The sequence below is a fragment of the Octopus bimaculoides genome, chromosome 1, assembly GCF_046866305.1.
Source record: "Octopus bimaculoides isolate indiv1 chromosome 1, ASM4686630v1, whole genome shotgun sequence".
NCBI classification, from domain to species: Eukaryota; Metazoa; Mollusca; class Cephalopoda; order Octopoda; family Octopodidae; genus Octopus; species Octopus bimaculoides.
In genome coordinates, this window is record NC_142928.1 from 128,421,437 (window position 1) to 128,447,330 (window position 25,894).

General features: G+C 34.1%; 1 protein-coding gene across 1 annotated transcript in view; it reads left to right on the forward strand.

The window, feature by feature from the left end:
• The window catches only part of LOC106882198 (uncharacterized), a 48,156-nt gene extending 24,942 nt beyond the window's left edge, over positions 1 to 23,214 (forward strand). The window contains exon 2 of the mRNA XM_014932791.3: positions 21,082 to 23,214. Within this exon, the coding sequence (XP_014788277.1) occupies positions 21,082 to 21,546 (465 nt within the window). The 3' untranslated portion in view covers positions 21,547 to 23,214. The remainder of the gene's footprint in view (positions 1 to 21,081) is intronic.
• The last annotated feature ends 2,680 nt before the right edge of the window (positions 23,215 to 25,894 follow it).

The following is a 25,894-nucleotide window of genomic DNA, read 5'->3' on the forward strand; positions in this document are numbered from 1 at the left end:
TAACATTTTGTCTCTCTTTACGTCCTGAGTTTAAATTCTATTGGGGTCAACTTTACCTTTCATCCTTTTGTGGGTCAATAAAATAAATACCACTTGAACTTGGTCAACATAATCGACTTATTCCTCCCCCAAAATTGCTGGCCTTGTGCCAAATTTGAAACCATTATTATTATTATTATTTTAGTAAATGCTAAAAACATACTTAAATTAATCAGAGCTTAGATGTTAACTCATGTATATATACGTATATATATAAGCGTGGCCAATGCCAGTACCACCTGATTGGCCCTCATGCCGGTGGCATGTAAAAGCACTCACTACACTCTCAGAGTGGAAGGGCATCCAGCTGCAGAAACTTTGCCAGATCAGATTGGAGCCTGGTGCAGCCTTCTGGCTGGCCATCATGAAAAGCAGATGTTAAACGATGATGATATATATATAGTGGTGTGGAAAGTAGAACACACACACATATACATAGTGATGGTGCCACAAAAAAGTACCCAGTACACTCTGGAAAGTGGTTGGTTTTAGGAAGGGCATCCAACTTTTGAATCTATGCCAAAGCACTCATTGGATCCCAGTACAGAACTCGGGCTTATTGGTTCCTATTAAATTGTACAATCCATGCTGTGAGGGAAAATGGGATATAAAATTATGATTGTAGGTAGATAGATAGATTTGGTGTTATGCAAAATAAAACACACACAATTGTGCATGTGCACATGCACACACACGCACCATTTTCTGTTGCCTTCACTAGATCCAAGACCTAAGAGAAATGGGAATGCTGAAGTAATGGCATATATGCTTTTCCTAATGGTATCAGCATTATTAAGAAGCTACCACCTCTCATGGGGATCATAGACTCAACCACGTTACAGATTTTACTTGTACAACATCTGCTGCTGTAATAATCATGCAATGTTGCCTCTTAGTGTATTAAATCTATGAAATTTAAGATACTGCAGATATAAAATTGGATGCGGATTCTAATAGTGTTTGATTACCACAAGACTATGTTAGCTCAAGATTTACTGATAGTTTTGTTATATGTTATCATAAACCAAATTGAATAAAGCTAATGAACATGGTGTGCTTTATATGATGTTGCTTATTGCTGCTTGGCCTCTTTGGGGAAAAATACTATGAAACAGTCAGTCAGGAAGAATTTTAGAAGATACTTAATCATTAAGTATATGATAGTATCTTATGAGGATTTCCTTGATTTTTCTCAGAATTGCATCTGATACTGGGATATTTTAAATTTAAAACTTCTCTTTTCATCTTCATGGAGATTACAAAATCCTTCTTAATACACTGTGTAACAAATTTGTATTTTTTGAGCATGTTCCTTAGTGGCTGACAATATGTGCATCTCTGATCATGAGCAAGAGTAGTGAGAGATTATCATAGCCATGTGTTGAGAGGGATACTTTGAGGTTTGATTAAATGTAACAAAAGAAGTGAGGTGCAATCTTATTGACAAGTTAGCAATTTTAAAAGCAGATAACTCATAGGACCATTTTTAAAAAGCCATATTTTAATAAGTAGTTCAGAAATAATTGGATCTCATCAGAATGGTATGTATTTTTAACCCTTTTGTTACTGTATATCTTTTGAGATGCTCTGTATTTCTTTTGATTAATTTTAAATATAACAAAGAATTTAGTAAAATGACTAAGGTTTGATGGAAGATTTTAACTAAAAACTTATGAAAACTAGATATTTGTACTACAGAGCCAGATGTGGTTTCAGCCGGATTGGTATTAAAAGGGTTAAACTAGCATTCACTTAGATATATGTTGCACATCCATGTTCCATGCTAGCATGGATTGGATGATTTGACAAGATCCAATGAGTCTAAGGACTGCATCATACTCCAGTGTCTGCTTTGGTATGGTTTCTATGGCTGGATGCCCTTCCTCATGCCAATCATTTTACAGTATGTCTTGGATGCTTTTCTCATGCTACTGGCATTAGTGAGGTTGCCATACAGCTTGCAAGTCTGTGAAGCCCAAGGGGAAAGGTTTTATGCTGATGAGGGTTAAGGTATGAGATAAGGGGGTGAGGCAGAGCAGATTCTTGTTGTAGGGGAGCTACATGGTATCCATAGGTATCCATATGTGTTTATATATACATATGTATATCTTTCTATCAATAGATAGATGGATCATCAGTAGCAGCATTTTAATGTCCACTTTTACATGCTTATATGGTTCAGATGAAGTTTATTGAGGCAGATTTTCTACAGCTACATGTCCTTCCTATTGCTAACCCTCACCTATTTTCAAGTAAGGTAATATTTCCCCATGGCCAGACATGTTTATGTAGCATGTTGGAAATGAATGACACTGCCTGTATGACAGTGACACTCATTTACAGCAATCACATGATGTCAAGATAAGGAGGTGCACATATATGTATGTATATAATGGACTTCTTTTAGTTCCATTCACCAAATCAATTCTCAAAGCTTTGGTCAACCTGAAGCTTTAATAGAAGATACTTATCCAAGGTGTCATGCAGTGGGACTGAACCTAAAACCATGTTGCTGGGAATCTCTATATAAACATATATATATATATATATATATATATATATATATATATACACACACACACACACACACACACACACACACACACACACACACACACACATACACAAAGTATGGGGGTTTAGTTCACAGGTGATCTTAACGATTAGGTAAGTGCTGAAACGGATTATTAGGGCTCCAGGGTTATAGCCGAGATGGTAGTTATGGAGCCATGGCAGATTTCCGATGCAGTGGATATATCATTGTTAAACAGGACAGCAAACATTAAGGCAAGGCAAACATCTCAACTCGTAAATAATATTATTGTTGGAAAAAATTCAAAATCTTACAGCTGTTTCTTGGATATCCCCAAGTATGGGATATTCCGTCATCAGAGACAAATAGGGAAAATGAAAATGGTATGAGATGACACAGAGAAAGGGAGCAAAAGAATAAGGAGATGGAAAGAAAGAAGAAAAAAGAAGCATAAAAGTTCATAGTTCAACTTAGTGAAGTTATAGAAACCAGAGCATGAGTCCTTAGGTGCAATCTTGCGTAGATCCATGAGCATAAATCTTTAGGTGCAATCCTGCATAGATCCATGTGAGTTAAAATCCTAATATAGTAGACATCCCAAGAAAAGACACAAACATATCAGCGTTCAATAACAGAATGCAGGATTGCACCTAAGGACTTATGCTCATGGATCTACACAGGATTGCATCTAAGGACTCATTTTCTGGTTTCTATAACTTCACTAAGTTGAACTATGAACTTTTATGCTTCTTTTTTCTTTCTCTCTTTCCATCTCCTTATTCTTTTACTCCTTTTCTCTATGTCGTCATCTCAATATATATACCAGTCTCATTTTTCCTATTTTTTTTCCCTATTTGTTTCTGATGATGGAATATCCCATACTCGGGGGATATCCCAGAAACAGGTGTAAGATTTTGAATTTTTTCCAGTAATAATATTGTATATGACTTGAGATATTTGCCTTGCCTTTATGTTTGTTGTCCTGTTTAACAAATCATCATCATCATCGTTTTACGTCCACTTTCCATGCTGGCATGGGTTGGACGATTTGACTGAGGACTGGCGAACCTGATGGCTGCTCCAGGCTCCAATCTGATCTGGCAGAGTCTCTACAGCTGGATGCCCTTCCTAATGCCAACCACTCCAAGAGTGTAGTGGGTGCTTTTACATGCCACTGGCACGAGGGCCAGTTAGGCGGTACTGGCAACGGCCACCCTCAAGATGGTGTTTTTTATGCGTCACCTGCACAGGAGCCAGTCCAGCAGCACTGGCAACGACCTCGCTTGAATATTTTTTCACGTGCCACCGGCACAAGTGCCAGTAAGGCGACACTGGTAATGATCACGCTCAAATGGTGCTATTTACGTGCCACTGGCATGGAAGCCAGACAGCTGCTCTGGCAATGATCATGCTCGGACGGTGCTGTTAGCACTCCACTGGCACAGGTGCCAGTCATCGAATTTGATTCAATTACAATTTCGATTTCACTTGCCCCAACAGGTCTTCGCAAGCAGAGTTTAGTGTCCAATGAAGGAGAGGTTAGCATGGGTGCCAGTCGTTGAATTTGGTTCGATTTCGATAATAAATATATATATATACCTGACTATTGGTGGTTTTCAAAAGAAATTCTTAACTTAGTTATTCAAGTTTTGATTTTGAAACTATCTTTTAACAGTTAATCTAATACCTTGTTGACTTTTTTTTTCTATTCTTTTTATATATGTATCACTTGTGCTTATCTCTGAAAGCACAAGTGAAAGCTTATCTCTGAAAGTACATCTATAGTTACAGACTGAGCTAACCTTTTGGTTTATTTATTGCTAAATGTTCTATTATCATACAGTTAATGAAAAATATAAGAAGGAACAAGCTTCTTCATTGTTTGTGTTTTGCAATAAATCTTATTTATATAGGCTTGTAACAAACATGTTAGCTGTGTTTGGTTTAACTTTCTGCTATACTGTCTCTACAATTCTAAGCTTGATTCAGCTTGGTTTATACAAACAGCTCTAAATTATATTTGATTAGAATTGGTTTTTACTAGAATCAAGATTGGTTATAGTTAAACTTTTGAGGATTCTTTCTATTAAAATATTTCTACCATTTTGTATTTCATAAACAACAGACGCCCTGAATAATTATGAGTGCTATTGAACCTAGAGTATATATTTTCTTGGGTAACAACTTTTGTATCGCTATATTGGATTTCAATACATTATAAATATCATGGTTTGGATTCACCTTATATAATATCACTTAATCTCTCATACTCGATTGTTTAACATCTGTTAAAGTCCTGTAAATTTACAGCTGTTTAAATTTTTTTTTTCTTTTTTTGTCTGTTTTAGTGAATCATCTTCAGTTTATGAAAACATTTGTTGCTTTTTCTTTTGGAAATGTTATATGAATTTAAAATGTCAGGTTCCGTCTCTTGTTACTTCTTCCTCTTGTCTTTAATAATAATAATAATAATAATTTCCTTCTGTTCTCTCTCTCTCTCTTTGACAAATTAACTTTTTCTACACCTCTCTCTTTCATGACATTTATCTCACCTTGATATTCTATTTAGCCACCATCTTTTTTTTTTTTCTTCATACTATCGAACACTTGTTTGTGGTAAATAACACTTGCTGTGCTCACCTTGTTTTATTTGGACTATCATATCTTATAACTACTAGACAGTAGTTAGTCACCTCTACCCATCCACCTGCACACCCCATTACCACAGTACTTAACCCCATTGTTTGTCCTGTGTATCATGAGCTGCACAGGATAGAATTCACTGGCAACCATGCATCATATATGATAGACATTCCCTTCTTTTTTTTTTTTTTTTTTTTCCCATCCAACAGAGTATTTGGGGATTTATGAAAGGAAAACTTTATATTACACAGACCATATGTAAAAGAGCTAACTAAAAGTCTGAAAACAGACATAGACATGTAGGAAAAACTTGTGAAAATGCATTGAACAGGCAAAGGATTAAATAATAGAAGTAATTGAAATATAGTTTCTGACTGCAAGACCCAACACAGTTATGTCTAAAATATCAGGCAATATTCATTCCGACTCAGCTAAATAAGTTAAAACTAAATTATTGATCAATGTTAATCTCCTAAATCAACCTTGATTTAGACTTTAACCTTTTAGCACTTAAACCAGCTACATTTGGCCCAAATATTCTACTTATTTTATGGCAAAATTGGATGGATCCGGCTTCTCGCTCCTATTCTGCAATGTAATTTTTAAAATAAACAGTCTCATTGAAATCTTGAAGCTACATGATAATGCATGATTGATTTAAATAATGTGAATAAATAAGCATTACATTTAAGTGAGTAATCTGAATGCTAAGGGGTTAATTAGATTATGACTGCCAACATTGGGCCTAAAGGTAGAACTTACAGGCAAAATGTCTCCAGAATTTTTTCATTTCATTTATTTATTTATTCATTATAAATTTTCGTGCAAGTCAATCATTAAATCTTGCTCATATTGTCTGAAATCGTGATCTAACAAAGCATTTTAGAGTAGATTTTAGAGTAACCATTTATTCTTATGTTATAAAGTTCAAATAATGAACCATGATGAAATATGTTTGGTGGAGTGAAAAGAATCTGATGCTTTAATTGTGGTCAGTCTAAACTTTGTATTACTAACTGTTTAACCCTTTAGCATTTAAACTGGTCATATCCAGCCTGAATATGCCTCCTGTTTTATGTTCAAACTAGCCTGATTTAACCTCTCATGCCTATCCTATAATACCATTCTAAAACTAGCAATAACATCATCGAATGCTAAAGGGTTGAATATACTGAAATTTGTAAGTTATGCAACATATAATAAAAACAAATAGCTGTCAGTTATGTAATATAAACGGCTTGTTGGTTTTTTCACTTAAATTAGATTTCCTAATATGTTAATCTTCTAGTTTAGATGTAAGAAGATAGAAGTTATATATTTATGTATGCTTGAGACATGTATTCTTTATTCTTACTGTGGAATGAATCCTGAGGATACACTAAAGTTACCCACAAAATGGCTGGAGTATCAGACTAGAACAGTGTTTCTCAACCTTTATACTCTTGCGTAACCCTTAAAATAAATTACGTCTCAAGAAACCCCTCCACAAAAAAATTATATACCATATTTTTATATTTTTTTTATAACATAATAGGTTAGATCGGATAGTGTCTATATTACAATAACCAATAATATATTGTGCATGTATATTGTGATCATGAAATTAGTATTAGCTTATTTCACTCTTTCTCGCATAACCACTAGGAACCTTTTGCAGAACCCTAGGGTTCCAGGGAACACCAGTTGAGAAACGCTGGACTAGAGAACATCTGGTCTAATAAAACTACATGCCAAAAGGTGTCACTGTTATCAAAGATCAGACTCACTTCCCACTGTGTTCTATATGTTATTAATTTTAATCAGTTAAAATTTCAAGGTTGTGATCCCCTACCTTTTTTTTCTTTTTTTTCCTTTACCAGAATTATTCATTCAGATGATTGTTTCAATTAATTAGACTTTCTTGGTTTACTGCATCAAGTTTGCAAGTATCTACCTTAATTACTTGATGCCATTGTTTTGCTGAGAAATTACATCATATAGTTATACAAAAAAAATTATTAGCTTACCTAGCATGATACTAGGTAAGCTAATTTGCATACTACTAAGTACCAGAAATATTTATATTTTTCAATATGCAGACACAACATTGCTAAAAATCTCTGTGCTTTGCATTTTTTAAAACACATCTAAAACCTATAGTGTATGGAATAACATTGTAGACGTTACTTACTTGTAAATTGATCTGAGCAACTTAATATACAGCTAATGGGAACTTTCCAAACAAAGCAGTCAGAGTGGTCCAAAGTAACATTTTAACAAATTGTATACTCATGCACACATTGATGGTGATGTATCCTAATAAGATTGAGTTCTCATGATTAACTTCTATGAAAACCATCTCAGTTTATCAGCAACTAGGATCATGTAACTTTGACTTTCGCACATTTGAAATACATTTGTCTTTATATCTGAACAGTTTAGTATTTAAACACCTGCGTGTTAAATAAATTCTGCTTCTATTGCTTATTGTTTTCTTTTTTTTTTTTAATGTGTGAATGTTTTGTTATTATCATACTATTTTGTCTTTTTGGCTTTCATTGGTTTTTCAGCCACTCTGTATAACATAAACACTTACATCTAAAATAAATTGTCTGCATGTTTCACACTTGTTCACTTGAACTGAATGCATAAAGAGAATCTATTGTCCTAAGAAATTTTTTAACTACTTTAATGTTCTTTTTATATTCATGATAACCATGATGGAATTCTGATACTTTCAACAAAAACAAATGTTCCTTAAATTTATTCCTTTTTACTTGCTCAGTTATTCAAGTATGCTTTTAATTTCATTGCTGTTGAAGTTTCCCGGTTATCTGTTACAAACGGACAGCTAGGTGTAGGCAAGATAGAAGACTGATTGCTTATGTCATCAAGAGTTAATATTGTCAAACAGTTATTTTGTAGGCAAGGGTGATAAAAAATTAGTTCCATATATGAAGAAATTTTTCCTTTTTTCTTTTTACATAACAACCACCTCAAGATTTTCAGTTTGTCAAGATGTAGTTTAGGATTGTTTTCAATGTAAAAGCCAGTTATATTTAACTGTATTGTAGATGATAGCCATATGAGAGTATATTCTATATATATATATATATCTTATAATATAAAAGACATGTGAATCGCTGTGTCTGTCTGTCAATAACAACATCTATAATAGGGAGGGGAAAAAGGGAAGAATGGAAATATATGTTACAATGTATTTTTGGTAGGGGAAAAGAAAAAGTTGTTGTTGAGAGAAAAATAATGAGAGAGAGTGTGGTGGGGAGATAGAGAGATATTGTAGAGGATGGAAAAAGGGAGGAGAGTTGTTCAGAGAGAAATACAGAGAGAGAGAAATACAGAGAGAGAGAAAGATAGATGGTAGTGTTATCATCATCATAACTAACAAGTTTTGAAAGATATATAGTTTTGTGTGTGTGTGTGTGTGTGGTGGATTGTGTATGTGTGTGTGTGTGTGTGGTGGATTATGTATGTGTATATCTGTGTCTTTCAATATATAGAAAGCAATACAGACTTTAAAAAAGGAGTTTCACTTTGAATAAAAGAAGGGAAGGAGAAAGGGTTGTTGTGTGTGTGTGTGTGTGTGTGTGTGTGTGTGTGTGTGTGTGTGTGTGTGTGTGTGAAAGATAGATAGCCAGATAGATAGGTATTGTTGTCACCATGATAACTAACAAGTTTTGATTAAAATACTCTAAGTGCAAGTCAATACAACAGAACATGAACCTCAAAAACTGACTGTGTGTGTGTGTGTATGTATATATATATATATATATATATATATATATATATATATAATTTTTTTTTTGTCTTTCAAAATAAAGACAAAGCAACACATAGTTCAAAACAATAACTCTGTGTGTGTGTGTGTGTATAATGTATAATCTTATATTCTGTTATTAATGTTCACCATGAAAGTTGGTCTAGAATTTATTTGCACAATTTATGAAGGTATGTGCATGATTTAGAAATATTTTTAGCTGGCAGCGTAGTAACAGGTTTGAACTAGTTTATATAAAAAAAAGAGGGAGAGAGAGAGAGAAAAAGGAATATATACAGAGTGCAGTGAATAAATTGTCATCTAAATTATGCAAAAATGAAAATAACACTGACATCTCATTTTAACAGATATATTTACCAAAATTATATTAAAATATTTTGAAATACTAAAGACTAAATTTATTCAATAAAATCACCATTGGCTTCAACCATGGCCTCCAGACGACTTCAGAATCTCCTGCAACTCTTCTGGACGGTCTCCTTGTTTAAGTTGGTGAATGCTGCCATAATTCTTGCCTTCAGTTCATCTTTGGTGTTACAAGGAGTTTTGTTGGTCTCTCACTCAACTGCACCCCACACATAATAATGGAGGGAGCTGCAATCTGGGGAGTTAAGTGGCCAGATGTTAGGGCTGATGTGGTTTCAGAAATTGTCTAACTGCTATGACTGGGTTCTCTTGCTTGTGTGGCATGGTGCAGAGTCCTGTTGCCGGACATTGGGTCTTCCAGTAGCCACTCTCTTGACCCAGAGCAGCACTACTTCCTCCAGGCACTTGATGTAAACCTCCATGTTGAGTGTGAGGTCGCTTGGGAGGATGAATGGAGGCATAACATCGCCATCACTACTGATCACTCCAAACACCATGTTATTAACTGGATGTTTGATTTTTATCACTCTCCGTACATGTTTTAGGGACACAGCAAGCCAATGGTTGTTCTGTTTGTTCATCATCTGATCCTGGCAGAAATTTTTCTCATTTGAGAAAAACCAAAGCATGTTCAGTTGGAAGGGATACTTGAGTTTGTTCAAAAGCTTCATAGTGTGATCTTTCCTCTTGTCCTTGATGGTTTATTATAAAAATTGGCCTTTCCTCATCTTGTATGAGGAATACCAAGTGTCTTCATGCACTATCTACCTCATAAGAAACTCAGACACTCGCATGTCCCTGGCGATAGACCTGATTGACTTGGAGGGATCATAGTCAATCATGGCCTGGATCTCCCCAACAAATTCAAGAGTTCTTTTCTTATCAGAACGATCAGAGTGAGTTTTTTGAGCTGCTGTACCTTCACAATCACCATTAGAGTCATCCAGCTCTTTCCGAATCTCTGCACTGTCCCCAGATTGACACCCAAACACTCTGAAATGTTCGTATTGGAGCTTCTGGTGCAAATGCCAAGCAGTACAGCATGTTGTTTCCAAATTTCTGGCAGAGCAAATTGTGTCAGGGTGCTGTTATTCTCATAGACAGTGCCCAACTGACCCTACTATACTGTGTAGTTGACAAAATAAAAAACAAACAATGCACATGTGCGAAATTAAAAAATATAAAATGGTGACAATTTACCCATCACACCCTGTATGTATTATAAAATAGCAGTAACGTTGGTTCCTATAGAACAGCCATGTTTAAGTTGCAATAAACATTACCTCTCTCTTTCTCTGTCTCTCTCTCTTACTAAACACACACATATATACATCTACACACAGAGGACTTTTGCATATTTTGTTAGAAAAATGCCATTCACAAACTACCAGTCAACTTCAGGCTATATATATGTGTGTGTGTGTGCGTGTCTGTCTGTGTTTATCCTGCCCTACCACTTGACAACTGGTGTTGGTGTGTGTATACATACACACTCACATGTATACATATGTTCATACACATCTACATACAGAGGGTTTTTGTACACTTTGTGATAAAAATTTCATTCACAAAATACTGATCATCTTGAAGCTACAGCTGAAAATGCTTGTCCAAGATACTACACAGTAGGATCAAACTTGGAACCATGAAGCAGACTTCAAAACCATACCTGTGCCCATATTTTTTTGTATGAAAGTGAAGCAGTAGAAGGATATTTTCCTTCTCATGGGCAGCTTGATTAATTAATTTTCTTTAACTAAGCACTTTGAAACTTTGTATACTGGTAGAATGTGTTTATTCACATTGCCTTGAATTAATCATGCATTATCTTATAGTTTCAAGGTTTTGATGATAGGCTTGTTTTCATTTTTAGAATGACATGGTAGGGTAAGTGTTATAGGCCAGGTCTGGCCAGTTTGTAAATAAAACCTGTAGAATATTTGGGCCACACGATCGGTCAAAATGCTTATAAGGTTAATGTAACTTACTTTGAAGTAACTCTTGTACATCCAAATAAGTGCTATTACTACTACTACTACCACCACCGCTACCAACAGCAACAACAACATTGATGATAGTGCTTAAGTATATCAATTTTGTATTCTTCACTAGATTTATATTATTAAGATTATGACTACCAGGTTTTGGTTCCTAAATGTAACTGTTTCACTCTTCACATACTTTACTGACATTCTACAGAAAGGCATGAACATTTACACAGTTTTATTTTTTTCTTCACTCTAAATTCTAGACAATTACTGGATATTAGTTTCCGCTACTTGTTGAATCTCCAAAAGAATTTCTTTCTTTTGAAGCCTAATACTTAACAACTGTGAGTGACTATCTTATTATAAGATATCAATAACCGTTGAGGGTGGCAAGTTAGCAGATGCAGCCAGGCATCAGACTAAATACCTTTAAAGCACTCAGCTTTTGTCTCTCTACATTCTGAATTCAAAATCTAAAAGAAATGATACAGTGCCTGTAAAATACTGTATCCATCATTTGTATCATACCTATTCAAAAGAAAACAGTTGCTTAACTCTTTAGCATTTAAACTGGCCACATCAGGCCCAAATATTCTGTTTTATATTCAAACTGACCAGATCTAGCCTCTCATACCTCCCCTACAATGTCATTCTAAAAATAAACATTCACATCACTGAAATTTCAAAGTGATGAGATAATACATAATTAATCCAAAACAATGTGAGGGGGTAATATGAATGCTAAAGGGTTAATAAAAATTTCTGAGCTTTCTGAAAAGATATTTTCAATATCATCATTATCATCTATTCTTTAGGCTGGGAGTGATCTTTGTGTGATCCACCATGATCAACCTTCCCTTTTTAGGTACCTGTTGCCCATGAACAACTTCCTTCTAGATCTGCTGTACCTTTTACTAAATGTTGGACATTGTTAATGGTTATTTTTAGTTTGTCCTGATTTTTTTTCCTTTATCATTTTCAAGCAAGTTTCTCTTTGCACTCTTTTGTGTCTTTATTTCTTTTTACCAGAGACATTTAAGTTGTTTGTATGGCAAATTTGAATGGTTCATTCAGACCACTTGGCTTGCAAAAGCAAGTTCATCAGATGGCAAAAGCAAAATATTTTCAGTAACAGATTCTTTAGTTCCAACTATTAATCTCAGTCTACTGCTGTGTATACACAGACAGATGGAAAAAAATTACATTTTTTTCCCTCTTTATGATACTATTTTCCAATATTTATCTTTTTTCATTTTAAACAACTTTCTGTTGATGTCTAATATTGATTCCTCACATTAGGACAAGGCCAGAAATAGTGGCAGTGGAGAGTCACAATAACTTGAATCAACTCCAGTTCTTAGCTGGTATTCATTTCTATCAACCCTGGAATGATGAAGGGCAAAGTCATCTTTGATATGACAAGTACCAGTTGAGCACTGGGGTTGATGTAATCAACTTACCCCTTCCCCCTGAAATTGCTGACCTTCTGCCAAAATTTGAAACCAGCTGTGTGGTTAAGGTGTCTAACTACTGATATAAGTTCCAATCTTACTGTAACCGCTCTATAGTGCTTCTAAATAAGACATATAATACTGATTATTCTAGTTTGACTGAATGAAAGTAAACAAAACATCTACTTGTACATCCTAATGCAGATTAGGAAGAAGTATATCCAGCTGTAAAAATAGTTTTTCTAACAACTAAACCATCTTCGATCCATCCAATAACAGAAATGTAGATATAAAACAACACACACTACAGATGGACATGTATGTATGTATCTATGCACCTATTGCCATGTATATGTATAAATTTGCATGCCAGTATGTGTGGGTTTCATACATATACACCTGTTGCTATTTACTATGATACTGAGCACCTTTGTTTGCTTGTGTGTATGAAAGCAACAGAGAGAACATGTGAACTGACTGCCCAACTTCCACTCTCTCTCTCTCTGTCTACAACTACTATTTATTTGTACCTGTGTTTGAACATTTTCTAACCCGTGTCCAGCTGTCCATAGGTTTATGCCTGTACAGGCATGTATGTGAATAATGCTATTGACTAATAGCTTATCACAATCATTGACCTGACTAACATAAATGTCTCTACCTTGAATTAACCAATATTTCCTCCGTGCCTTCCTCCTCACTCTTAATCTCTTTCTACCTCTAACCTTACCCTCTTCTAGTTTCTCTTTTTTTTTTTCTCCTTTTAACCATTTTGCTGTCTCTTTCCACTTACATTCTCATATTATGTACAAAAACTAATCCTCGATCATTTGTAAACATTCTCTACTGTATCCATGGTCCCCTAACTAAAAGTGACAAAAGTTTTCCTTGCTTTCCAAAGCAACTCTTCCCCCACTAACATATGGACTTAAGAAACTTTGCTCTTTACCACTCTGTCAGTGGTGACCACCACTAGTCTCTTTAAATCCTGGTTTTTTTTTGTTTTTTGTGGGGGGGGGGGGGGTTGTGGTGGAGCTTAACAGTTGTAAAATCTCTCTCTCTCTCTCATGCCCTTTTCTATTTGATCCATACATACACATCTGGACAACTGCAATAGAAATGCCATCCCTGATCTGAAATTTCTTCAATATTGTCTACAGTTATATGTTCTGAGTATATAATGCACTGGATAAGTTTGCTTTGCTTATCTCTATTGTATCTCTAGGACTACCAGTTACAAAACAGTAGACCAGGTTTCAGTATTTCCTACTTCCTACACTTTCACCACCACATAACCAAACCTTACAAGGTATTCAAAAATTTGAATAAAAGTACTGTTCTGAGGGATACAGGGAATAATGAGAGCCAAGAAAATATTGTTATGCCAAGGAAGTATAATAAAAAAAAATGTGGGAGGAGAGGTAGCACAGAGAAAGATGAGTGTTTGCTAAGGTGGGCAACAGTTAAACCAAGGGGAAAATGAAGTAGTGCCAGCAGATTTGAAAAAAAATGTTAAGGGGAAAATTTAGGAACATAGAAACACCATATTAACACATGCATGATTGAGTGTACAGCTTGTGTCCTAGACTAAACTGATGCATAACTTATAAGGGCTTGTGTGTCATTGTAGCTTTCGTGATTGACTGTGCCATAAATTGTTCATAGCAAGGAAACCAACACTAATCAATAACCACCATATACTGTAGTTCTTTTGATATCTACATACTTGGTTCATAGTCAATCACTTTTGTGCATTTATATATTTAGACAAATTTATAGATTCATACTTCAGTATTTATGCAACTCAATGCACATATAATACTCCTTGCATAAATAACATTCTTCCTTCTCCAGCTTCAGCTTCTGTTGTTATTTAACTACCTACTTTTTATTATTATTGTGAAAATCTGCATGTGTAAATTGTTAGCTGTTACATCAACATTGTACTCCTGGTTTTTTTTTTCTTCACCTTAACATAACATGACCATTGTTTATATATAAGTATGTCTTAGCTTTTTTAAATATATCAAAACGACTGTAAGTATATGAAGCTATCAAGACCTCTGTTTTATACTAGATTGTTTTTTTCTTTTAATTATGTAAAATATATAAAATAAACTATTACTTGAGAAAATCTGAGTTTACCATATCTTCTTTTCCAGTTTGTATTTTAGTTTATGCTATTTCAGTTGTTTCCTTCTTTGGTTACAATTGTAATCAAATTTGTGTTTAACCATTTCTTTACCACATAAAATTAAATAAACCATTGATTTTGTTTAAATCATTTTGAAATATAATAAAAAAAAATTAGAAGGATTTAGTAAAATAACTAGTATTTGTTATATAAAGCTAATGTTTGAAATGTAACTTAACAGAGGTTTTTTTTATATAAAATGATGGTGAAAGGTTTTAATTTAATTGTCAAAAGTTGAAGCAATTTCAGGTGGGTTACTATCAAAAGGGGTTAAAAAACAAACCAACACACGTTACATTATTATTTGAAGTACATACATAGCATTGTAGTATTGGTTGTTGTTAAAGTAGTATTTCCATTTTGAAGTAAATGTGTACATGGGCATTTGTGAATGTGTGCTTCTGTGTACATTATCATCATTCAACCCTTTAGCATTCAGATTACTCTGTCAAATGTAATGCTTATTTATTCACCATTTTGAATTTATCCTGCATTATCTTGTAGCCTTGAGATTTTGATGATATGATTGTTTATTTTTTAGAATGATATAATAGGGTTGATGTGAGAGGCTGGATCTGGCCATTTTCAACATAAAGCATATTGAATATTCTGGCTCGATGTGACTGGTTTGAATGTGAAAGAGTTAATGCCCACTTTTCCAAGGGTGCATGGGCCAGATGGAATAAGTCCAACCCATGCAAGCATAGAAAAGTGGATGTTAGAATATATATATATATATAATCACTATCATCATCATTTAATGTCCATTTTCTATGCTGGCATGGGTTGTACAGTTTGACAGGTGCTGGATGCCCTTCCTAACACCAAACACTTTACAGAGTGTGCTGGGTGTTTTTAGGTGCTACCAGTGCAGGTGCTTTTATGTGGCACCAGCACAAGTGCATTTTACATGGCACTGGCACAAGGATAACCAATTTCAAGGATAACTATACCAGTTATTCAACCAAGTGAACTTCCCATACATTGAATTAGCATATAAACAGCTGGATATTCCACAGGCACATGTTCCTTTTACATAATTCTTGAGCGGAATCAGAAGTGATTCTGTGTGACAAAACTAACCATTTGAATCACTCGTCTATCCAACAGGCTTCTTCAGACATGTCTAAGTGGTTGAGAAGCTTATTTCACAATGATGAGCTCCTGGGTTCACTCCTACTGCATAGTATTTAAGACAAGCGCCTTTTACCTCAAATTGATCTGTACATTATGAATAAAATTGAGTAGACAGAAACTGTGGAAGTTTGCCAAATGGTTGAGCTTGTCATTCATAAAATCAACCATGTCACATTATATCATGCTGATTCTGGCTGAGGACTACATTAACTCTTCTGTTACCTTATTTCTGATAAACTACACTGTTTTTGTTTCAATTAATCAATACATATAATACACTACATGTCTTTATATACATTTTTGGGGGGTAATACTTTGGCATTTGAGGCTGTTGAATTCATTCCAATTTATAAGATTTTTACTTTCTAAATCACTTGACTCGAGCTGCAGTTGTTCTGATTATTTTTTGCATTTGTCTCATAAGGCTTAATGAAATAGTTTTCTAAATTATTCAACAACATTTCTACTCTCTTCCTATAACAGTGTCTCTACTTAGTTGCTCTGTTTGTCTTTTATATTTGAAAGTTCATTGTAAATGCTTAACTAATCTAATCTTACATGTAATGAAATGCAATGTGTTTTGCATTGGTTACACTGGACAACAGAAACTAAAACAACAAACAATGGGTGTGAGTGACAGTCAGAGATGCAAAATGCAGGTGAACTGTAATGCGATCTTTTGCTCTGAAGTCATCAGTATTTTGTTAAAAATGAAACAAAACTTTTACTTCAAACTATCAACAATTTATTTTATCAATTTCACACACATGTGCACATATCAACATAAATGAAATTAAACTCTTTTGTTTTAAAAGTATTATCACTTTCATAATATTTATAAATTTTTTTATCATATATATATATATATATATATATTCATTTTACTTCCCTCCCACTTAGTTGTGGGTCCATTCCCATTTCATGACACCTTATGTAAGTGTCATTTACTATAGCTCTGTGGGAACCAAAGTTTTGTGAGTGGATATGTAGACAGAAAGGGAAAGAAGCCCATTATATGTATACTTATTTCTTTATTGCCCACAAGGGGCTAAACATAGAAGGGACAAATAAGGACAGACAAAGGGATTAAGTCGATTACATCGACCCCAGTGCGTAACTGGTACTTAATTTATCGACCTCGAAAGGATGAAAGGCAAAGCCGACCTCGGCGGAATTTGAACTCAGAACGTAACGGCAGACGAAATACCGCTAGGCATTTCGCCCAGCATGCTAACGATTCTGCCAGCTCGCCACCTTATATGTATACTAGTGGGGCCCATGAATATTTTACAGAATTCATGATAAACCTATCGAGTTATTTCTGGAAACTTTATCCAAAAAACCTGAAAGTGTAGCCTGTGTTGTGTCTGTATGGAAAGATAGTCGCTCATCTGCTGCTGGTTTCTATGATTGCATACTCTTCCTTGACTGTATTTTATAGTTGCACCAATAGTAGGAGGTTGAGAAGACTGAAAGCTCTCTCAACCCTGTGTTGTCTCCACTTGTTCACCAACTATATAGAATGCACTAGATGCATTTTACATTTTATCAAATGAGTTCTCAACTCTACATTGTCTCCATTCATTCAGAGCAAGATGGCCAAGAGAGTGGATAGAAGAGGTGATTGCAGAAGATGAACTGAGCTGAGAGAGGGAAGGGATTAAGCGTATGATGGTGAAAACAGGTTCATTGGTGTAACTATGTGGAAGAGAAGAGAGAGATAAGAGACACAGTACTAGAAGGTGTAATGGAAGGGAGAAAATAATGATATAGAGTAATAATGTTGGCTGGTAAAAGAGAACATGAGAGACAAATAGTTGAGATGGTAATAGTAAGAGAATGATTGAATATAAATAGAAATATGACCTGAGGAAGTGGGGAGAGTTATGACTTGCAGAAAAGGTGGAGAAATAGAGAAGTATATCAAATAACATGTCCTGTGCAATCTCTTGTTACTGAGATATTGTGATAGTGGGAGGAAGTAGAGATATACTGATGATGGTCATTCTGTATGAGTTGATCTAATGTTTTTCTCCTCATTGCATGGGTAGTATGATAGTGTAAATAGGAGAGGGGAATCAAACAGGCAAGAGGCGCTGTAGATAGAGACTCACTTGTGTGAAAGCTCCAAATGTAGGCATCATATATATTGAGCCTCCATCACTAGCCTGCCATATTAATGTATATTTTACTATGCTTGCCTCAGCAATTGTGTCTTTTCCAACACTATCACTGTCAGCATCTTTTCTTTGACAGTGAGTTGCAACATCTTGAGATTAGTTCTCACCATTTTTGTCTGTTTCTTCATTCATCTTCTTCCATAGGTCCTTTCCATCTTGAGTGTTCACCACTTTTTAATACATGTCACTCTCTGTATGCTTCATATGCCTGTACCAGCACAGTCTTTTCTCTTGCACACTACATCTGATTCTTGTATCCAGTTTTCTCTCCTTTTATGCACTCTAAGGTTACAAAGCCAGTGGAGCATACCCACTTCATTTCTTTCTAGTTTTCTTTGCATTCAAGGGTTCACATCTCACTACCATGCAGCATTGCACTTCATATAATTTGTCCTTCACTTTGATGAAGTCCTTTGTTGTCAGCTGATATAATAGCTCCTTTAACCATGTCTAACTCTTTGTTTCTCCGACTACAATGTTTTCAGAACACTCATGTGTTTATTGCTCCTCTGCACCTGCCATATCTGTACTTCACTTTTTCCTTTAATTGCCTATGATCCCACTTTTTTTTTTGTTTTTCCTATAGTTTACACTTGGTACACTATATGGAATTTTTTCTTACGCCTTTTTTGCATATCAACCATGGCTATTTCCCTAATGGTAGTAAGATCCTAGTTTCTTTTTACTTACTAAAACTTTAGTCTTTGCTAAGACTAGCTTGATGTCTCTTAATTCCAGGTTAAAATTCAGAGTCTAGAATTTTTTCTTTAAATCAACTTTAAATTCCGCTGAGAATAAGATCATCAGCCTATAGGAGTTCCCAAAGACAGCTGGTCTTAAAATCTTGTGTTATACTTCAGAGGACTGTAATGAACAGAAATGGGCTGAAGACTAAGCCCCATTGAACCTCAACATGCACAATAAACTTATCCTATATTGAGAACGCCACCAGGAAATTGCATATTGGAATAAAATAACCTGTGCACAGACATTTCAACCAAAAAACACCTAAAGAAGTGCCAGATACAGGATTTTAAAGTATCCATCAAGGTCACTCAGTGCAACTAGAGCAATCTCAGAATCATAGAGGCCTTCCTTATCAACAAACTGAGACCAGCCATAAACGCAACAGGAAGGAATTACATGAAGCAGACCAGTTACTATAGCAACACCAGTCTGTGCCTTGTCATCTTCCTCCTTCCTTCTTTCTCCTACCTCCCCACACATCTGAGCAAGGACCTTTTCCATCCCTCACTTTTCCATGTGCCCTGAAGAAGAGGTCATAACCCCAAAATATAGAAATATAGGGTAAAACTATAACTTTTTGTTTTGTTTTCTTTTTGTAGTGTACTTTATATCTTCTTACATTGTTCTAGCCTTGAAACCACAGGCTCATGATCATAAGTACGACACCCTAACCACTAAGCCATATACACACACACACATATATATATATATAATCAGTAAAGGACACTGGTGTGCAATGTAGGACTCCAAGTTAAATTTATATTGAAGGTTGATGAGAAAGAATAGATTATTCAGCATAGTTTGAGATATTTTTATTTTATCCAGGTCAATACTGATCGAGTAGATCTATCAAAGGCATTTCAGTCATGATTATGTTTGCTTTTAAGGCCCTATATAGCTAAGACTACATGACATTTGAGATTTAATTTGTTTAGCCATAGGCTCTGATCAAGCTGTTTGATCAAAGGCATTCTAGTTAAAGCTATCACATCTTTTACCTGGTATAAAAAATCCCAGAATATATTATCCAATGCATTTATTTCTTATTTATTGAGAAAGAGGATAGGAAGCAAAACAAGGACATTTTGTTACTATTTATGGCAGATTAACTGATCGCTGTCATGCAAAATTCCAAAGAGCTAAAATAAATGTATTATTTTACATTATATTATTCAATCCTTATTGTTTCACACATCCTGTTTTGTTGAAATTGCACTACTTATTCACAATTATGCTGTGAAATTGAACTATTTATAACTATGACATACAAAGTAAATATATTGTGTGGGTGAGGGTCATTTCTTTTTCATCTTTTTACAAATAATACTTCTATTCAAGGATATTATATAATGATAGTAGTGTGTTGTTTATTCACCATCTTGATATAGTTTTTACATGAAATTCAATTTCACCAAATATTAATTAAATTGCTTTATTGAAAGAACTGATGATTATTTCCAAGTCATAAAGCATTTGTTCTCTAAGATCATAAAAACAGTACTGCTTTGGGCTGTTACATTAGACATGCAAAGTAGGTAACAGCAGATGACAGCCACTGGAGTTGAACAAACAAATTTATCATTCCTATATGACCATTGTAAATAAGAAGAGCAGAAGGAAACATCCACTTGAAGTAGTGAAGTTGATTGCTCCAGCCAATCAAATATTAGCTCAAATACTTCTTTCGCATAAATGAATACAAATTTACAATGACATTCTTGTTCTCATAATAACTCAGATAGAATACAATAAAATTGTTTCATCTCTAACATTATATAAAAGCAAATTTTGGACTAATTGCACATTAATCTGGAAGATCACTACAACATTCATTTGTTTCACATCCCCTGTAAATGACAGTCTTATATTACTTTGTTTAACAACTAGGATCTGACTGTGTTAATTCGGAATGGTACGTTTTGGTTTTTCTGTTCGTTTCAATCTAATTGAATTTCTATTTTTAATTTCCTTATAAAAAAGTTATTTAATGAATTAATGTTTATTCTTTTTTTTTTTTTCTTTCAGGCAAACATAGAACAAAGTGAAAGAATTATGGGTCAAGTTTGGGAAGATAGCTCTAATTTTGGAAATACTTTGAATTCTGGTGAATGCCCTTCAAATTCTCACAATAATCGTAACAAGAACAATCTTTCTGAAAGTCGAACTTCTGACTGTTCCTCACACAGCTCTAATTTTCGTGAGCATGGACTCCACAATATCAAAGATTCTTGTGATCCCAATGACAGTAACACAATCTATCGGTATCCCTTTGGACAACAAAACAGGTTTAACCCATTTAACACTATGGATAATGATATTGTTGACATATTTCCTTCAGAGCCAAACAAAATATTGAACTCCTCTCATAAAGGGACTTCGCAGTCCCACCATTCAGGTTTGGCTAGTGCAGGCAGTGGGATTCAACAAAGTATAAAGAAATCAAGAACTTTTATAGAGATGCATGAAGAATATGGCAAGCTGCTGAAATGATACTGAAACAAATTAAAGGAAAGTTTTATAAGTATAAAAATTGTTTTTGAGACAGAAATTTGTTTCAAAGAACACATTGTTTGGCAAACGTATGGATGAAGTAAAAAAAATGAAAGCAAAAGGAAAGAAAAAGAATTTATTAAATTGTTGGATATTTTCTTGAAATTAACTATTCTCATTATTTTACATTTATTTGAAGATCTGTTCTATTGAGTTTTCTAAGATTTCTTAATGCTTATTATTTTCTGGAATAGTTATCTCCGGACTAAGAAACATACACTGAAGACTGAGTCCTTTGAATTTTTACAGCTGCTCATTATATTCTTTTATATGTGTGTGTATGTATATATATATATATATATATATATATATATATATATATAAAATTTTACTGAGAAAAGATAAAGTTTCAGATGTAAAATGATGATAGTTGGCTCAAAAGCAATTAGCTTTCAGTATTTCTCATTAGAAAGAAAAAGGAGAATTTCAATACAAAATCTCATTTTGAATATTTTTTTCTTTTATGAATGTTACTTTATTATTATCGTTCCTTTACATTTATTTTCTTCAATATAATTTTCATTTCTACAATTGTATGAGCCAAGTCAATTGAAGACTTTTCAAACATTTCTTGTCAACCTATCTTTCTTTAAGATATTTATTGTACTTGACATTACTTTTCATTTGATTATTCACGATATCAATTCATTAGTTGATTACTTGGAAGTAAGATGCTTTGTTTGTTCTCTAACTTAGCATATCATTTGTATTATGTGTATACTTTTGTGATTACCAGTTTCATTGTTATATATATATATATATATATATATATATATATATATATATATATATATATATATATATAAGAGTTAAATTTGGTTCAGCTATTCAGTTGCAGTTAAATTAAGAATATGTAAGACCATATTAAGATCATTTCTATTCCCTCAAAATTAGCTTGGGATTAACTATGCATGATATTTTGACTTAGTTTGAAGTGAACTCTACTTAATATTTAAGAAAATAAAGAACAAAATTTTCTGCATTTATTTTATTGCAGTATTTGCATTTATCACAATCTACTTGAATGAAGCTTATGTAAATTTTTAATACCAGAAGAATTAAGCTGTATTTATTGTTTAATGTATCAATTTTGACTCTGGCACGAACAACATTTATCTAAGTCATCTTAATATCACTATTCAGTTTTTTTGTTTTTTTTTCTCTCGTCAAATAAATTTAGCAGTTTTAGTAGCTAAGCAATTCTATTAATAGTTTGCAAACAGTGTTTTTTTTTTGTTTTGTTTTTTTCCATTTAAACTATAATTTGCCTATTGTGAAACTGTTTATTGCTACTACATTCCAACTCCATGATTTGATTAGCTAATCTTCACCTAAAAATCAAAATTTTATGAAAAGAAAAATTTTATGCTGTTGATTAAATATGGAAAAACATAACTTGGGATATCATGAGTGCTGTGATAGAATTGCACTTGGAAGTTATGAACTGTATTCAAGTTGTGTTCAGAGTTAATGGAAAAGCTGCAAGGTTTGAATGACTGGATCAACTCTAAATTTATCTGTATGTCTAATTTAAATGTAATAACTTGTAAATAAAATGTTGCTCCTCTGACTAATATTGTCAGGTGGACATGTTTGTTTCTCTTCAAACTGAATTCTCATTTCATTTTTCATTTAAAGGTACATTTTTTTTCATGCTGATACAGGTCTCGCAGTTTCTTAACATTTGTCACTGTCTTACACCCAATCACATTGCTTTGTCACCTGTCATACACACTAAAGAAAAACCAGCCAACTTGCTGTGCATGTCTTACAGCAGTGGTTCTCAACTGGGGTCCATATGGCCCTTGATGGTTTAAGGTTTTTGAGGGTCCACACAGCAAAATAGTAAAAGGGAGATCCACAATAGTATTTTAAGGGCTCCTGAAAAATTTTTGATATAGATGTATTTTACTTGTTTCAGTTATTTGACTACAGTCATGCTGGAACACCAAGAAACAAAAGATTTTAAAAAAGTTTCTATTAAACTAGTTTTTAAACTTTGAATAACTAAAGGACTTTACCAGAATAAAATAAATAGATTATAAAAAATGGTTGGGAACCCTGTCTTACAGCTTGGGCTGAGTGAATTTTTTTTTTTTTTTTTTTTTTTTGTGTGTCACTAGAAAGGTTGTCAGCTGCTGGACAGAATAGAATCTATCTTTGCTCTATAACAGTTCTTAATTCAGAGTAGTGTCCATGTCTCTTCCCTCTGTTCTTTCAAATATGTTATGATTATTACAGCTGGATATACTTTCCATCATGAACCACTTAACCTTTTTAACCTGCCCTGGTTCTATGATACAAACTTCTAGTTTTAAAGTTATTAAAATTAAAACCTTCCATCAGAATTATTCTGATGTTTCCAAACGCATTGTTACAAAGAAATCTGCAGATGGAACAAGTGATAGGGATTCTTTGAAAAGAGTTGAAAAATTTAGGATAGAAGTTCTAAATCAAGTCTATGACTGCTTGATAATTCATTTAAGCAAGAGGATGGAGCCATATGAGCAGATTGCGAAAAGGTTCAAATTTCTGTCAGAACTGATGAACAATTCAGAATTTGATGAGGATATTATCAGACTTATATTGCATTACAAAGATGATATTGACCACAAATTGAGTGCTATTGACGTGTTCCCTAATGTTCTTTTCTACTCTAGGCACAAGGTCCGAAAATTTTGGGGAGGGGACCCAGTCAATTAGATTGACACCCCCCCCCCCCCCCAGTACGCAACTAGTACTTAATTTATCGATCCCTGAAAGGATGAAAGGCAAAGTCAACCTTGGTGGAATTTGAGTGTTCCCTAATATTACCACTGTACTTGTCAATGCCTACCACGAGCTGTGAAGCAGAAAAGAATTTCTCAACGCTTTCCTTTATAAAGAATAAATTTCAGTCTACCATGATTGAAGAGCGCTTAAATTTCTTGTGCATAGTCCCTAGAAAATGATATTGCAAGGAAGCTCACATATGACAAAACTGTAAGGGAATATGTTGCTATAAAAAAAAACAGAAAGAAAGAGTATTTTGTAATTTTCATATGTATCTTATAATCTAATATTAATCTTATATTTATCAACTGTGGTATTTGTTATGTTTTATGTCATTCTATAATGCATCATGCATGTATATAATACTTCCCTTATTTTCAACTCCCATGACTCTAAAAGTATCAGGCATAGTCTGGAAAATATTTGTTCACACCAGTGACTTTGAGTATCACTATCTGAAATGTAGTGCTTAAATTTGTAAAGAAACTTGTGGCAATCTGCCATGGAACAACCACATCAACAAAGATATCGGTGATTACCTACACTTTGTTTCTGGTGGAAAGAGCGCTCACTGTCAAACTCATCTTTAAGGACTCCACATCACCACTTGGGCTATCAGGGCCTCAAGGCTGGAGTTCCTTGCAAGGGCAAGAAAATTCTTTGACCCTTGTTGGATGTTATCTTACTGTTGCTAGTTGTATAGGCCCCCCCCCCCCCATAACATTTTAAGCTTCAGGGCCCCAATATTGTAGATCTGCCACTGGAATAAGTACCAGGCTTTTAAAAAAAAAAAGTACTGGGGTCGATTCATTCAACTAAAATTCTTCTAGGCAATGCCCCAGCATGGCCACAGTCAAATGACTGAAACAAGTAAAAGATAAAAGACAGCAAGAAAATTGCAACTAAGTCATACATTGCAGCAAGACCAGTGAGTCCACACATACAATGTGCTTGTTTTTAGTTTTCATGGTTCATTGAAGTGGAATAATAATCATATGACTAACTATTTACATTCATGTTGGTATTTATAAGTTTTTCCCACATTTGCTAACAAGTTACATAGTATTATTTCTCATTAATCATAAAAACTTGTGTATACCTATGATTTCTATTTGGAGTTTGTGTCAGGTAGAGCCAGCAAAGAGTGTTAAACTCTAACAATTGAGAAGAAAACCTGATTCATTGTGTGATGTCTAGTGAGCATAGTTGAATGTGTATAAAGTGTTGAGTTTAGTATCTACTTTTTCCAACATTATGAATAATGTTGACAAAACAATGAACACACACAGAACAATAACAAGTGTTTCATCCTCCACAACAAATTCTTCATGTAGAGAGACAATGGATATAAATGAAGTCATTGTCAGGATTGAGTTGTTCTTGAATTAAAACAATGTTCCTGTGACACAATAATCTATAATAATAAAAGCAAAACTCTCTCTGTCCATCTGGGACCTCTGTATTTGAGCCTACATTTGCTCTACATAGACATACCTTTTTGGAATCAGGATGATCC